This window comes from Ruditapes philippinarum, unplaced genomic scaffold, assembly GCF_026571515.1.
Source record: "Ruditapes philippinarum isolate M1 unplaced genomic scaffold, ASM2657151v2 ctg1816_1_1_1_1, whole genome shotgun sequence".
NCBI classification, from domain to species: domain Eukaryota; kingdom Metazoa; phylum Mollusca; class Bivalvia; order Venerida; family Veneridae; genus Ruditapes; species Ruditapes philippinarum.
In genome coordinates this window covers 60,715-76,455 of record NW_026852786.1, presented here as the reverse complement: position 1 = coordinate 76,455, position 15,741 = coordinate 60,715, and the positions used below count along the sequence as shown (strand labels likewise).

Here is a 15,741-nt window from a genome sequence, read left to right as displayed (position 1 = left end):
TAATTAGGTAATTATGTATGGCAAGGATGAAGACCAGAAATAAACCGGTCAATACTTGTGAATTGGCAAGTAATTTGGAAATTTTACTCAAAACTACCAGATTTGAAGCAAGAGTCGATTAAAAATGGCCTGTGAATTAGTTTTTGACACATAATGCAAGATGTTAGACAAGCTTAATCATTAAAGTTTAATTTAGCACCTAAACTTATTTTTGAACGATGTAAATAACCATTTTTAACGAGTGTTTTTGTAGTATATACAGATGTTTTCCGACGAACTCCGTGACAGTTATCACAAGAACTCTTGAACAAGTTATCATAAGAACTCCATCCTTCGTGTAACACTTCCTCCCCCGTGGTTCACAGCTACCAGTATAAAACATGAGCCATTTGCCAAAAATAACCCCGGTTCAAAGAGACCCCACTGAGGTAGATGGGACTGACACAGTGACAAGGTGAGCTTTTGTGATCACAATATCTCCTCATAACCCTCAAAGCCAATTTTATCCAAACTTCACAAGAATGTTCCTTTGCTTGGTCACCTTTAAAAATTGTTCAAAGAATGTAAAGCCAAGCAGAACTCTGGTTGCCATGGCAACCGAAAGAAAATTTTAAAAATATCTTCTTTTAGAAAATCGAAAGAGCTAGAGCTTAAATATTTGGCATGAAACATCATCTAGTCAGTGTCTACCAAGTTTGTTTAAAAAAATGCCCTGGGGTCGAAATTGGCCCCGCCGGGGGGGGGGGGGTAATTGATTTTCCTTATTTGTTTATAGTAAAAACTTAGAAAAATCTTTTAAAAAACCCAAATAGCTAGAGCTTGGATATTAAGCATGAAACATCTATTAGGTGTCTACCAAGTTTGTTCAAATAAAAGCCCTGGGGTAAAAATTGGCCTCTCCAGAGGGGTCAGTGATTTTCCTTATTTGTATATAGTAAAAACTTTAAAAAAATCTTCTTTTAAAATACCAAAATAGCTAGAGCTTAGATATTAAGCCCGAAACATCTTACAGAGGGTGTCTCCCAAGTTTGTTCAAATAAAAAACCTGGGGTAAAAATTTGCCTCGCCCCAGGAGGTCATTTTTTTCCCCTTTATGTACATAGTAAAAAACTTTAAAAAATCTTCTTTTAAACACCCCAAAGAGCTAGTGCTAAAATATTTAGCATGAAATATCTTCTAGTGAAAGTCTACCAAGTTCGTTCAAATAAAAGCCCTGGGGTCAAAAGTGGCCCCTCCCAGGGGGGGGGGGAGGGAGGTCATTGTTTTTCCCTATATGTATATAGTAAAAACTTAAAAAATCTTATAAAAAAACCCAAAGAGCGAGAGCTTAGATATTTTTCATTAAACATCTTCTAATGGGTGTCTACCAAGTTTGTTCAAATAAAAGGCCCTGGTTTAAAAATGGCCTTGTCCCAGTGGCCTATGTACAGGTGAGCGATTTCAGGGCCATCATGACCCTCTTGTATATATTTGTTGCATTTTTCCGTTTAGTGTTCCAGTTGATCTTTGTCAGAATTTCAAACGTAATGTTTTGGGGCCTCGGTGGAGTTCCTTTAATGTGACCCAAGGTATGAAACCAGTACTGCCAGTGTCCTGCTAAAGAGTTCTGCTGCTTGTCACATGTATTTACTTCCAAGTATTTTAACATTTTATTGAATTTGAATAGTGTGTCCAATAGGTAACGATATCTGTATATTATGCTAATTATTTTTCAAATAATAGTTATTTTAAACTGGGGGTACTAGCACTTTGTTTTATAAAGATATTTAATTGTATGGTATAGTTCTGTTAGGTCTTGATTGAATAAGGTTAACGAAATAGCCAATTGTACTGGTATATCAGAGAGAGAGAAAAAAAAAAAACACAAAAAAACAGGAAACAGTCATGAAAAATACGTAAAGGTATGTCCCCACATTGGCTTATTTTAGAGGATAGATAAAATGTGCACGTGAGTTCTTGAAAAAATACTAAGGCTGCGATAATCTGGCATTTCCTTAGTCATTGCAGAAACCCAAAGGTTCATGATTAGGTCACAGAGTAGTTGAAAGGGTGAGAAATGCCTGCTTTCAGTTCGAAAAAATGTATACATTTATCTTTTAACTAGTTGTGCATGCGACTGATTTATCTTGACATATTGTCACTTAGCGATTCTACTAAACCATTGACAGCAAAGCTTCCTCTCATATGTCTTAGTGTAACGTTCCGATGTCCCTAGATTTTGGAAAAGTAATTGTAATCGGACTGAATAGGTGATATGCCCTGAGAAAGCCTTGGACATTATTCACTTTACCCGGATCCTAGTGACCTGGTTTCCCATAGCTCAAGAAAATACTTTCGATAATAAAATAAGACTTGGCAGTACCATTTAACAGTGCTTCCCGCAGTTAATAACAGAACACCCGTTCTTTCTGGGTTTTTTTTAACGATTTGATGAACAGTTTACAAAATTGCGAAACCTTGGATAGTTTGCAATACGAACAAGTTTGATAAAAGTAGCATTTATGAATTCGGAACTACTTGACAGAACTTTGGAGGACCCTCAACGAAGAAAATTCATGAATTATTTGCGTAAGGTACAACAAGAGATTGTTTAAACCTGAGAAGAAAACAAGTGGCCAGAATCGATTTGTGTTCACATTACTCGTCCGTTTAATTTCCTCATTTCGGGTGACTGCTTACAAGATATGAGACATTCATAAATAACCCATTCGGGGCCATTAGCTTTCTTTTTTCTTTAGGTAACAGATACCTGGAAAATATCGAGCTCAAAATATTGTTTCATTCGTTAAACTCTGTATTTGCCTTTATGTTAAATGCCTTGGTTTAGTTTTAGAATCTTTGAAGATTTAAATTAAGTGATGTTAACATCATAAACTTGTTAAAACTATGCACAAAAGTAAATAAACTTATGCATTACTCGCTTTTATTTCTTCCACTATATGATGGATACGTAACTAGACTTGGCATCTCTAAAACATTAAATTTAGGATTTACAATTTTATGTTATGAACAAACTTGGCAGGAGGCAGTGTATTTTCGCCCTTAAATTTTCATTGAAGTTCATGTAAACCCATTTTTAATTAATTCTTTGATGCTTTGTCATCTTCAGGCTATCACGTATTCATAAAACATTGAAGTTCATAAATTATCATTATTATGATAAGTGTACTTTCACGTATGTGCTATGTACCTGAAAGTTTGAAATAAAGTTGCCCACGTAGACTTAAGCTGACTAATCTAGACCATTGAAATACTGGTCGTCGTTTTTACAATACGGTTTATCTACAATGATAGGTTACCTTTTGTCTACAAACATGTTAATATAGTGAAAATTGTGTTGGTTTCTTTCCTTGAAAACAAACGGGCTCTCAACGTGGTTTCAAAAACAATACTGATGTACGATTTAAATGCATGTTATTGAAAGCTTAGATGTAGGTCTTTAATTTTCATCAAGATTGAAATATATTGAGTTGAAAGGCCGCTAGTCGAAATGTTTAATGTATATCCGGCATTTTTGAAACACGTGCTTATCACATTTAATATTTTTATAATATGAAAATTGACAAATTATTAAAAAATAAATCTTGAAAATTTAATCGCGTATATCAAGAAAGTTCAGACTGTTGAAATTTTATTTTGTAATTGAATATATTATTAGTTTTAGAGTGTGCGCCAAATGATATTGCACCTATTGCCTATCACTCTAATTCCCAAAATTTAATTTACGAGCCCCATTTTTGTGTGAAGTTTGCTAATTGTGCCATGCCCACTGTTAAACGATGACAGTCCATGTTTCCGCTTCATGTAATTTTGAAGACGCTGTATCAAAATAAGCGCATCCAAAGACCACAAATCAAAAAGTCAGAGTCACTTGAATGAATCGTGTGCTATAAACATTAATTAAATTTCTTCGGTATTGGGATTTGATGAAAAATTACGGAGCGAGCTTCGTTTTGATGAAAATTAAAATGACCCGATTTATTGCATGTATTGTTAGAACGTTTTATGCGGTGAACAAATTTGCTTTTACCGATTATCATTGACTGTAAATCTCGGACATTAAAGTGCTATTTTGAACTATGATCAATTTATTTATGGACACCAGTTGCAATTGTGAATCTCGTGCCATGACGGACGAGCATGCGCAGTGGTCTTTAATGTGTAATGTTGCGTTTACGGCACATTGAATAAAATTGAGCATGTGTCTTCTCCGAAGTTGTAGAACAATGTTTATTAGCATTGAACACACGATATCATTTATCCTTAAATGATATAAAAAAAGTTCACTGTGATTTTAAAACCAACTAACCCATAATTAAAGTAGAGCAGGAATTTCCGTGCACCTGTATCTATAATTATTTGTGTTTGAACTTCTTTTGGCTGATTAATAACTTCTAAATAGGATAAAAGACAATTTTATGATAAGTTATCAGTTTATATTCATTCTGATCCAACACATCCTGAAACAAGATACGTGGTGTGCACTATAACCAATTGCAAAAAATGATGTAAGCAGACTTGTCCCATGCCTGCATGTGTCATTTCGTTGACTTTACAGAGGAAGGAAAAAAGTTCATTCCCAACTTGTACATATAGAGTACCTCGTTGTTGCTAAAATAATATAATAAAATTTACTATGTAACAATGACGGAATGAGCATATGTATATACGTCCGCTAATCCATGTTGAATTCTCACTAGACCATTTTAGGGCCTTCGTGACTATTTTTCATTTCGGCGTTCCGTTAAAGGAACATTTGGATTCTGACATTTTCCATCAGCTCTATTGAGGTGACCTGTTACCTCTGACAAATCACATGTCCCTTTCACATGTTCAGACAAATTACTTTATTTTTAGTTTCTAAATTCTTTAAGCAACAGGTACCACACGTTATTTTATTAAGTTACTTGCTTTATTACCTTCTCAAGGTAGAATAAGGGCGGAAATGCGATACGATGAACTTGTGAATTTTTAAGCCTTTCTCTAGACCAGTGTTTTAATAAACTTAAAGTAAATAGATTTTGTAAGTGATATCAATGAATACTTCAGACTAGGTTAGCGATTATCACAGCGGGTACAGTAATTACGCTCACCGTCTTTCCTGTATTTTGTAAGGGCAACACTCCGCCCCTTGGGAAAGGAGAGATCCCAAATTCAAATAAAATATTTGATCGAACAAAAGGAAAGAGAAGAACTCATAAAATATACAAACGTGGTAAAATTAACACCTGTCGAGAAAATACATTCGACAATGTCTAAATATTTCTACTTTAGCTTGAAACCCCTGTTTTGCGGCTATTGTTCTCGTGTTATATCTTCAATTACATTAAGATTGCTTTTACTTAAATATACCATCGGCAGTTGAATGTTAGAATTAGCATACATATTGCTATATAATTACTTAGAAACATGAATCAATTTGCAGCATATTTTGTTACAAAAAATTATGTTAAACAGGGGCGTCTCCATTGTTATGTAATTAACTAGGAGTAGCGCATGCGTCGATCGAATTTCACGTAAATGATGTTTGCACGGAACCGTGTCACGCAATTACGTGACCCCCACGACGCAATTTTAGTTAGTTAAAGAACCAAATCTTGTGGGTGTGGTTATGTAATTGATGATGAAAATTTAATGATATGTGCCTCAGAAAAGGAATGGTCGTGTAGTGCTCTAGATTACAGGTTAACCCTTATGATAATACCAGCAGACGACTCATTCATGAATACCAAAATCTGACATCACCTGGTCTCAAATTCACGAGCGCTGAGAAAAAAGTTTCATAGTGCTAAAATCCTCAATCTTCATTACTTTTGCAAGTAACAGCGTGAATGCTAAAATATTAATGTTAAAAGTTTTCAGTAAATGTGAATTTATCCATGTTTGCAACATTTCTTTACAGTACCACACCTGACATGTAGGCTGATAGATGATGTTTATTATTTATGTTAATTAAACTTAATGAAAAGATATTTGAAGAAAACCATTAAATATCTTAAATATTAATGCAATGTTTTGTTGTTGTTGTTGTTGTTGTTACAAATACATGATATTGTTCAAATCAGGTTGAAGAAAACCGCTTCCAACGGTCATTTCATAGTAAAATAGGAGTAAAATACCATATTGAACTATGTGTCAGTACCGTTTTATATTTCATACAAAAAGTATGTTTGTGCATTTCACCGTGTGACACGGACTTACTTATTTTAATTTAATAGTGTTGTAATTATCTAGATAAGATCATTCCATGGACAGTATTTGATGACCCTCATCAATAACACTTACCGCCATCTTTTCAAAACAACATGGCGGATGGTTACACCAGTTCTATAAAACGCTTGTCACTGATTTACCCGGATTTACATAAATGAGAAGGAAAATCATTGATAGAAATCAACGTATCATCTTTCATTAATTTGCATTAGAGCATTTTAATGCGATTTAATTTTAAATATCTTTCAACAGTGGCTAAAATCCGCTTGTTGGGCAGTTAAAGTGGACATTGTGATAACTTTTAATTCAATATGCGGGTTCTGAGATAGCATGCCTTTCAATCAATGCTGCTCTTGAGAAAAAAAGAGATTATAGTTTGACAGAATCAGATTGTCGTTAATCAAAACTTAAACGTTTCTAACATTGTTTTGCATGTTGTTTGTCGAGTTTTCAAAGTTCTTGGTCTCTCAAATAACCAATATTATCTCAAGTAAATACTCGTATTATTGAATGTTCTTTGGCACTATTGCTGTGATATAAAAAGTATTACCTTACAATCATATAAAAAGATGAGTAATACTGCAATATATATGTAGTTATAAAATGTGAATATAACCATTAATGGCAACGAAGAAGGGATAAATTTATCCACGAATTCAACTATCGAATATCTGGCAGTTTAGGACTGCATATATTGCCTGACTTCCCCCATTATTTATATTGCAATAATAACATTTTATACATCGCAAATTATATCTATAATTCTATACGCAGTAAAATTTGAACATATTTGGACTCCTAGACAAGGTAGGGTCCGCCGGTTAGGCATTTCAGTAGCGGGTGAACCAATGATCGAGCAATGGGCATGAGATTACTGCACAATGCTTGCGTAAGATGTATTGTTAACTGAGTCGTTAGAGACGGGACATTGGATCTTAGACAATAAACGTTCAGTCTCGCCAGCATCTTCAGCGTCCAACCCCTAATTTGACCGCCCCGTTTTAATTGTTCACTTTCTAGTTAGGCTTGATGTCTGCGCCAATTTCTATTCTTTTTGAACAAGAGAATGAAAGACGAAATTTACACAACGACAGGATTCATAATGACAATTATTAATGCACACTGCATTCCCCTTGTGTGTGTTGCATAATGAAACTGCGCATGAATACGGCGCATGGATATTGGCCAATTATTACCATGTGATTAACGAACGCTAAAAGCCAATGCTGTGAAATGTCAGATTGCTAATTGAAAGTCCTGCTGTCATTGAATATTTAGGCACTCTAGGGCACTTTCTTCACGGGCAATTCACGTAGAAGTGCCCGAAGTAGACAGCTTATTGTATACCTTAATGACGCTAATCATGCTAAGGGTGTGGGTTGAATAGAGGAAGAGAGACCCTATTTCATATTCCAAAATTAGACTGTATCAATTGTGTAATGTTATACTATGATTTCAAGCACTGGTGAAAGTCATGAAATAAATAACGTTCAATTTTACAATTGAGTTTTTCAATTCTATACAGAAGTAATTTGAAATACTCATGCGAAATTAAATCTATTTTAAATGACAAGTTATAAGGTTTGGCCCTTGAATTAACTTAATTATTTACCAGATTGGTACTTGAAATGTAACAGTTACTACTACTTTAATTTGATTCCACTCTTCTTGATAAATATTGGGACAATCCTTAACTCTAGCTTGTAACATGTACCAAACTGCCAAACTTTCTTTTATTTTCATATTCAAATAAATTCGATGTATATAAAGGGTTTTACAAACAGAAAGGAATTACAACATTATCAAGACATACATAACTGTTTTTAGAATTTATCTGGGAACTCAGATTAAATTGCATTCAGAACTTCGTTAATAGATCTCTTCTCAAAATATTCATTTACAAACTACCTTTGGTAATGATATAAATATATTAATATCCACAAGGTACCTTGCTATGTCACAGATATGATACAAAATGTCTTTCTATCTCGCAGTCTGAACCGTCAAACACATCTCTTAACCTGTATTTTCCTCAACGAAACAGACTCTCTCAACATGATGTGCATTCACATCAAATTCTGTTACTAATGACCGTGGCATACTTTCATTCTTACTCTAACCATTGTTTATCATCATTTGCTTTAACATCGCTTTAATTTTGTACACAAAATAAACATGCTGTGTCTTCCTGCTCTTTTCATACGAACCAGTAAATGTCTTAAAGAGACAATTACCAAGGTACGTCAATGTTGCGGTAAGTTCTTTCACAGATTGCTACGTCTTATCAAGCGCAAACACCGGTTGATACCCACTAGTTCCTTATATGTCTTAACTGTTTTCACTTGAAACATACATATTACACACATGGAACCTGCATATGTTACATGGGGCACATTTTATTTATGTTTTATCACATTGCACAATCCCAAATATGGCGGCGAACACGTGTTGCGACATCATCCATGTTGTAAGCAGTGTCTTCGGCGTCTGGACTCGTGTCGTGATTCTTTTAACACTGATAGAATATATGAGTCTACTTCGTCTTTGTCGTTATCGTTTGTTTCAACATGTTGCCGATCGCTGCAGTTTGTATCTGAAAGATACATATAAAAGATTATTTTAAACAACAGGAATGTATTTTCATCAAAACAAAATAAAAAATCATTTGTAATTTGTTTTAATGTCAGTTCGATGGTCAATTGTCTTACTTTATAACGTTTGATTCATGATTGATGCTCAAACAGATGAATATGTCTTATAGTAATATGGTTAACACTGCTCAGAACGTTGTTAAAGAATGTGAACAAAATATTTACAGAAACTTTAGCTAGACATTGACTGAAACTATTGTGTATGAAAATAAATTAATTTTTGTAAATGCCTTACCTGGTGATTCCCAGAACTCTACTGATAACAGTGTATGGCCGTAGAAGAAATCACGTGACTGGTAGACGCCATTGCAATCCCACAGTACTAAGTGACCTTTAGGTTTATTGTCATGTTGAGTGTAAGTTATTATACGCATTATCCCTTGTTTGTTACTAAAACTTGCTTTTGTTTTAACAGAATCAAACAAATGCATCTTTGTCACTGTAGGATAGCCGTATTTGTCTGCAAGATATGGTCCAAAGGCTAAAGGATGAAATATGTACTGAAGGCCGTCTTTACCGGAAACACTATCGGTTCCATTTTTAGAAAGTCTGATTACGTCATTTCCTAATGAATGTTGGTTCCCGATCTTGTTTAGAGTATATGATAGCCGCAGAGCGGTGGTATCGTGGAGAAGCATACTTTCTCTATCTTCTATTCCAAGAAGTGCGATGATTTCATGGTTTCTGCAAGATCCTCCAAAGTTGTAGAATCCAGGATAATACTTTTTCATCTGAGAAAATGGTGGTAGTTGAATCTGAAATAATGATTAATAAAATTTAAATTTGATAGTTGAAAATACATAATGTAAATATCTATTGCTTAACTAGAATATATGACGCTAGCCATATCGAATAGTAACATCGAATATCAGATACACGTCATGATGAACATTGGCTTCGTAATTATTATCGAAGTTATATTCTGCTTGTATTATAATATATGAAAAGTAGGAGTTTCCTTTATCATTAGAGCAGCAAGTAAATTTCGTTGGATTATATATAGATTTACATTTAGATCAGAAAGGAAATCGTCCATTTACTATTATACATTTAGAGCAAGAAGTAGTAATTCTTAGGCTAAGTGATTGCTATGACTTTACAAGAACTTGTTTCAGGTCCGAACTTTGAATTAGTTTGAATTACAGTAGAAACATTAAAAGCTATTTTTTATATCAAGTTTAAATCTAGAAATGTGGAAGCAAAAGTAATGATTTACACTTTCACCAGTTAATTTAATTGTGTGTTCATGTCATTCCGGGTCTTTCCCCGTTTTATTTTGTTATGTGTCCTTTTTTCTTGCTATCTTTGGTGTGTTTTGTTTGTATGTTTCTGTTGTTTCATGTTTTTTGTTTTGTCTTTTAAGTATTGATTTAATCCTTTAACCTATAGTTCATGTACTTGTTAATGTGATTTTGATTTTCCCATGTGGTGCAGATCTTATCGTGGTCCGGGTAGCATCAAATATCCCCTGACACGGGAACCGGGGAAATTTAACCGTGCTGCCGAGCATTCTATCTTACTTTGAAACAACATCCAACCTATCTGACCAATTACTCCCACATTTAACAATGCAACCTGTATAGTATTTTCTCACTTTAAAAGAAAGGGAGAGGGGTTTTCTTTCAACTTCACACGATATAGGTGACCGTAAAGACGAAAGTTTCACGTATTAATTTCTTCCCGTATAAAGACATGTTTGTGCTTAGATGAGTTCTGTTTTCGCTACGAGAGTCTGGTTACTGTTGTACTAAAACTTTAATAAAGTTAATTGACCTTTTCACTCTATGACATCAAAGGTTTATTTTTGTTATTTAACTGACTTGTCTCTATGCAAATCTAAGTATAACATTAACTTTGTTGTAATAAAGTCTTTTTGTGAGTAGTCACGTAAAGTAGAACATGCTCTTACAAAATAAAGTTTTTAAGAGTGGATGCTTTAACATGATTCATATTTTAAATATGCTGCTTCAACATGTGTAGTATTATATATACATGTTATTTGCACAAACATTAAATTAGTATGCAAGATTAGAACTCCTTTGACTAAATTGCAAGATATTTTGTCGTTTGTTTGCCTTTCTAAATTAATTATAATTATATAAACAGTGAATTCAAAATACAACGAAGTAAACCTAAAATAAATGAATATAAAAGAAGAGAATATATCCTGGAGGTATTTGTGTCACATTAGTTTTATTTTATTGTCGTGTCAATTTTGTTATCGTTCTATCAGGAGGAAATTAAAGTTAGTATAAAATAATTGACATATTTCTTCTACAGTTGTATGTAAACATCGTTGGCTAATCTATATGTTTCCGATTGTTTCATGTCAAATCGGAATGTAAAAATCGTAAATTAAATAAATATCTCTGGCCTAAATCAGAGAGTATGTCTATCAATTTTTTTTTTATTATCTAACATTAAACAAGCATGCCTCTTTGATGTGCATACTTTCACAATAGTAGTTTTATTTTACAATATTTGTGATACATTTATATTTATGCTAACAAATGATCAAAAGTACAACATTTCTAATTTCGTCAGATTTTTTAAAAAGATTTTTCACATAGATAATTTAAAGTCCTTTCTTCGTTTTTTACAGATGTTGAAAAGGAAGGGTCGTTTCTATTGCACGCAATATAATAGAACAGTGTACTAATTATGCCTGTCTGTGATCAACCGTAGTTCAGTTTGTCTTTTATCGGTATTTTTGACAAAAGTATGACAAACAACGGTCAACATTAATATTGGCAATCATACGGATATCGTCTTTAATTATTACCTATCCATGTCAACGGGTCGTCTGCTTTAGGAAGTGTTATCGAGTGTCGCCATAGCTGACGTTTTCGAGGACAGCTGAAAAATTAGTTCTTTAGAAAAAAGCACACTCCAATCATTTATCTCTTTTCTGATTATACACGATAAGAAATCACCTGTTCAGTGCATTTGTTTGATAAAACTCTGCTTTATACAGATAGAGACAAGACATTTTTCTTGCGAGAGTAAATTATGTGTCATTAAATGCATAAGCGATGCGTCCCACTGGTCAAAATCGCAACATCCGGGACGGCACGTGCTTCGCGCACTGTTCGCCATCAAATCCTTTCGTAATTAATATTTAAACAGAAATTGAATAGAGGTAAAAACTCTGAAAATTGTGTCCTTGGATTTGCAAACACGTACATTATTAAATTCATTGAGGCATTAGATACGCGTTGTTCCTTTTCAGTGCATTGAAAATAGTTTTTCTATAGGGTGGGGATCAACGTTGATGCCTTTATAAAACTCTGTTCTGACAGGGACCGGAACTAATCCGATGTGACGGGTATGAGAGAGTAGAAAAATACATGTCACTGAGACGGCCGCATGTTCTTGCTCTGTTACATCTACTAAACGTCTGTTATAACTTTAGACCTCCCTCTTCACGTGTTTAAAATTCTTTTTTTTTTTATTTAACAATTTAAAGTTGGCGTAGTCGCGAAAAACATTGAAATAACGTTCTTTGTTAACCCATTAAAATTGTTTTAAGATACACGAGCGTTTTTATGAGATAGGAAAAACCCCGTTTAAAATAATGACTGAATAATAAATGTTTTATACTGTAAATAATATTTTTATTATCACGTTAGAACACTTGTTAGGAAATTATGTCTTTGAAGTTAAACTGAAAAAAAACTATTGTAGTACTGTCTCATAATGGTTAAGAATTAAGACCTTTAACACAAAGTCGAATCTTCTCAGCCCATAAAGTACGTAAATAATCCACTTTGAGCTTTGATTGATGGAGATAAACAGATGCTTGATGGCGATGCAATTCTTACATGAGAGAATACTAACACCATAATCTGATGAAATGTAACTCAACTAATTGATAATAAACATTTTTATAGCCCTGATATAACGTTAATAGTTTGTAAAAATATTTCACATAAACGGTTAGAGAGACTACAATGAACGGCTACGTTTAGGGGTTTATTATGAACTTAATTAAAAAACGCATATTCAGAAATAATTAGTTATATCAAGCTTTTTGTAACTATTAAAGGCGCCGACCAATGCTCTTACAGTGTTACTTAATGACTATTTAGATGGATTTTCGTATATTGATTCTACCTATGCAACCAGTGTAGAGATACATCCATGTTGTCTGATACCGTTTGCCATTCAGTCACGACATGTTCTTCTTCTTCTTCTTTTTTTTTAAAAGAAGTACCTAAATTGGTAAATGGTTCTGTCCAGATTGAAAGATGGACAAGTCCATTTTAGATATTTAGCGTGGTAAGAGTTATAAAAGGCAGATTGCATCACGGTCAATAAAATGTTACAAAAAAAACCCCAGCAAATATTCAATCAAACAATGATTAAAGGCATTAAGCTGCTTATGTTAGACTTACCACAGGTAACTGGCATATACACAAAATTTAGAGAACGATAAACTGCTATGAATATAAATGAATGAGCAGCGATGCCTGGGCGAGTCTATCTTGTACTCGTTTTTTTACAGCAAATAATACAGTAAAGTATATGATTATCAATAACAAATTGTCACCGAAGACAACAACAAAATGTCAAGTTTGACAACATTATCTGTAAGACACGGTAACATGTTAAACAAAGGTGAATGAAAAAGATAATTATTTATTTGTTGCTGTTCGTACTGACGACGGTGCTTCATTTAGATATACAAATAAATTGTCTGTCTTAAAGACTGTATATTTAAATTCAATTCAATTTTGCTGGTTCATGCGCTGTGTGATTTCTCCTATATAAAGACTCAGTCTGGTAGAAATGAAAGATCGCCTGTATTTCTGCTTCTTGTTTAAACAGACTTAAATTGACACTGTGAAATACGAATTTACATGTATCTACTTATCAGTTGAAAATCCTTTGATTGAAATATTTACACCACAAAACTCATTTTCTGCAAACCTTTTAGAATATTATGATTTCATTTGGACACCTGGGTGCAGAATTATGCGTAAATATTAAGCGAAAAGTTAGACTAACAGTTGACTAACTCCGATGAATTATTCGGATCTTTTTATGTATGAAATCGAAACCCTCTGATGATTCGAGTGACTGAAGTGGATAATTTCAGTGAAAAGATAATCTCGTGTTTAGTGAAATAGATAAACTAGTGAATGACTGGGTATACATAAAGACACCCTGTTTAACTCCAAACAAAATAAGTTTATTGTTTTATCTCTTAAAGTTAAGAATGTTCTCTAAAGGGCTTATTTGTAATTTAGATAGGTGAATTCAGTGTTCGTGTAAACAAATGAAAATAAATCTTTGTACTTGAAATAAGAATCTTGGGTTCTTAAGGTTTTACATACCATATCGTGTTCATGATCAAAGTTTTGGCCTGTGTGAATAATATTACTTTTTAAACTTATTATTCTAAATATTCACCGGGTGAAATCTTAGAAGAACACTGTTTTAACTTTCACTGGTAATTTGGTAATCATTATAATGTACAGTCAGTTTGGTCAATGTCTTTAGTTTATTCGTTTATTTAAGTCTCTTTCTCACATTTACAAATATAGTACATGGAATTCATATACAATGTACATTTAGAAATACATGTAAGACCAATCAACTAAGATTTATAAGAGACATATGTAACCATTATCATATATAATCTGACTATTTACGTATAAAACAAATAAGAACTAGAATACTCTTGTAAATCTGATCTATTTTTAAACTAGCCATAACAGAAAAAAGCATGTTAGATAGGGTCATTTTGGATGTACGTCCTTAATTCTTAAGCCTAAAAGGACATTAACATCTATCAAATATTTAGTTTTAATTATCAGATAACGAGATATAAATAATTCACGGGAATACTCTTAATCATTTATAACTATTGCACCTAGCTATCTATATTAGTGACAGATACAACATTATGCAATTACATATTTTATTGAAGATCACATGAATTTCACACTTCTTCTTTTGATACGTGTATATTTTCCACTACTTTTATTATGTTATATTTCATAACCGCCTGTAAAGTATTTATGACATTGGTGTTAAACAATTGTTGAAATATTTATATAGTAAAGTAATGATGATTACAAAGTAATCAATTAATTAACAAATATAATTATAAATTTGTACAACTTACAATTTCTGCATTGATCACTTTAATCAAGACTGATGTAAGAAACATGGTAATATAAACACCCTCCATCTTTGATTTATCTCCGTCTGATAATTTTATATCAATTGATTATGTTGAAAATGTTTAATTTTTTAAAGTTTAATATCTTTCACATTCCTGTAAAAAGCTCCAAAGACACGCCCTTTTTGATTTCCAGGTGTTACTGTCTTCTAATAGAAACAATATCTATAATATCACAGTATAAGATCTATCTAATGTCACACGTTTTATTCCAACCTTGCCAAATCTTTACATGCCACTGATGAACTCCTTTTTAAATTGATAGATACTTCAATGTCCGGAGTGATTTATAAATCACAGTTTATTAATTTTGTAACGTTAAATTAACGATGAATTAAGCTGCTATTCTTAGTAGTAAATATCTTGTAGAAGGATTTAAAATGAGTGAGAGATCATCTAATAAACTCAACATATGCAATATTACAATACTGGAAGAAAAATAAACTGTTTTGAGGTTGATCGGAGATCAAATATTCATGTTTACGGTCGAGGTGTTAAATATTCATGACTGTCCGCGTGTCATTAGCCAATCAGATTTCAGGTAGGGCAAAGTAGGCGGGAACGTTATCGCTGAAAAAAGCTGAAACATTTTGATTTTTATCTCGAGACACTTTTTTACTTTGACAAATGTAGTATTGAATTAGTAGGACATTTATTAACAGAAATACAATATTTTGAAATCAAACATGC

General features: G+C 33.0%; 1 protein-coding gene across 1 annotated transcript; it reads right to left on the bottom strand.

Annotated features, from left to right (window-relative positions):
• Nucleotides 1-7,939: 7,939 nt before the first annotated feature.
• On the bottom strand, nucleotides 7,940-15,505 carry LOC132724238 (uncharacterized). Its single transcript, XM_060709072.1, has 3 exons — nucleotides 14,995-15,505; nucleotides 9,100-9,619; nucleotides 7,940-8,806 (listed from the first exon to the last, which is right to left on the bottom strand). Exons 1-3 carry the CDS (start codon nucleotides 15,058-15,060, stop codon nucleotides 8,670-8,672), a joined length of 723 nt encoding a protein of 240 aa, XP_060565055.1. The 5' UTR covers nucleotides 15,061-15,505; the 3' UTR covers nucleotides 7,940-8,669.
• Nucleotides 15,506-15,741: the final 236 nt, after the last annotated feature.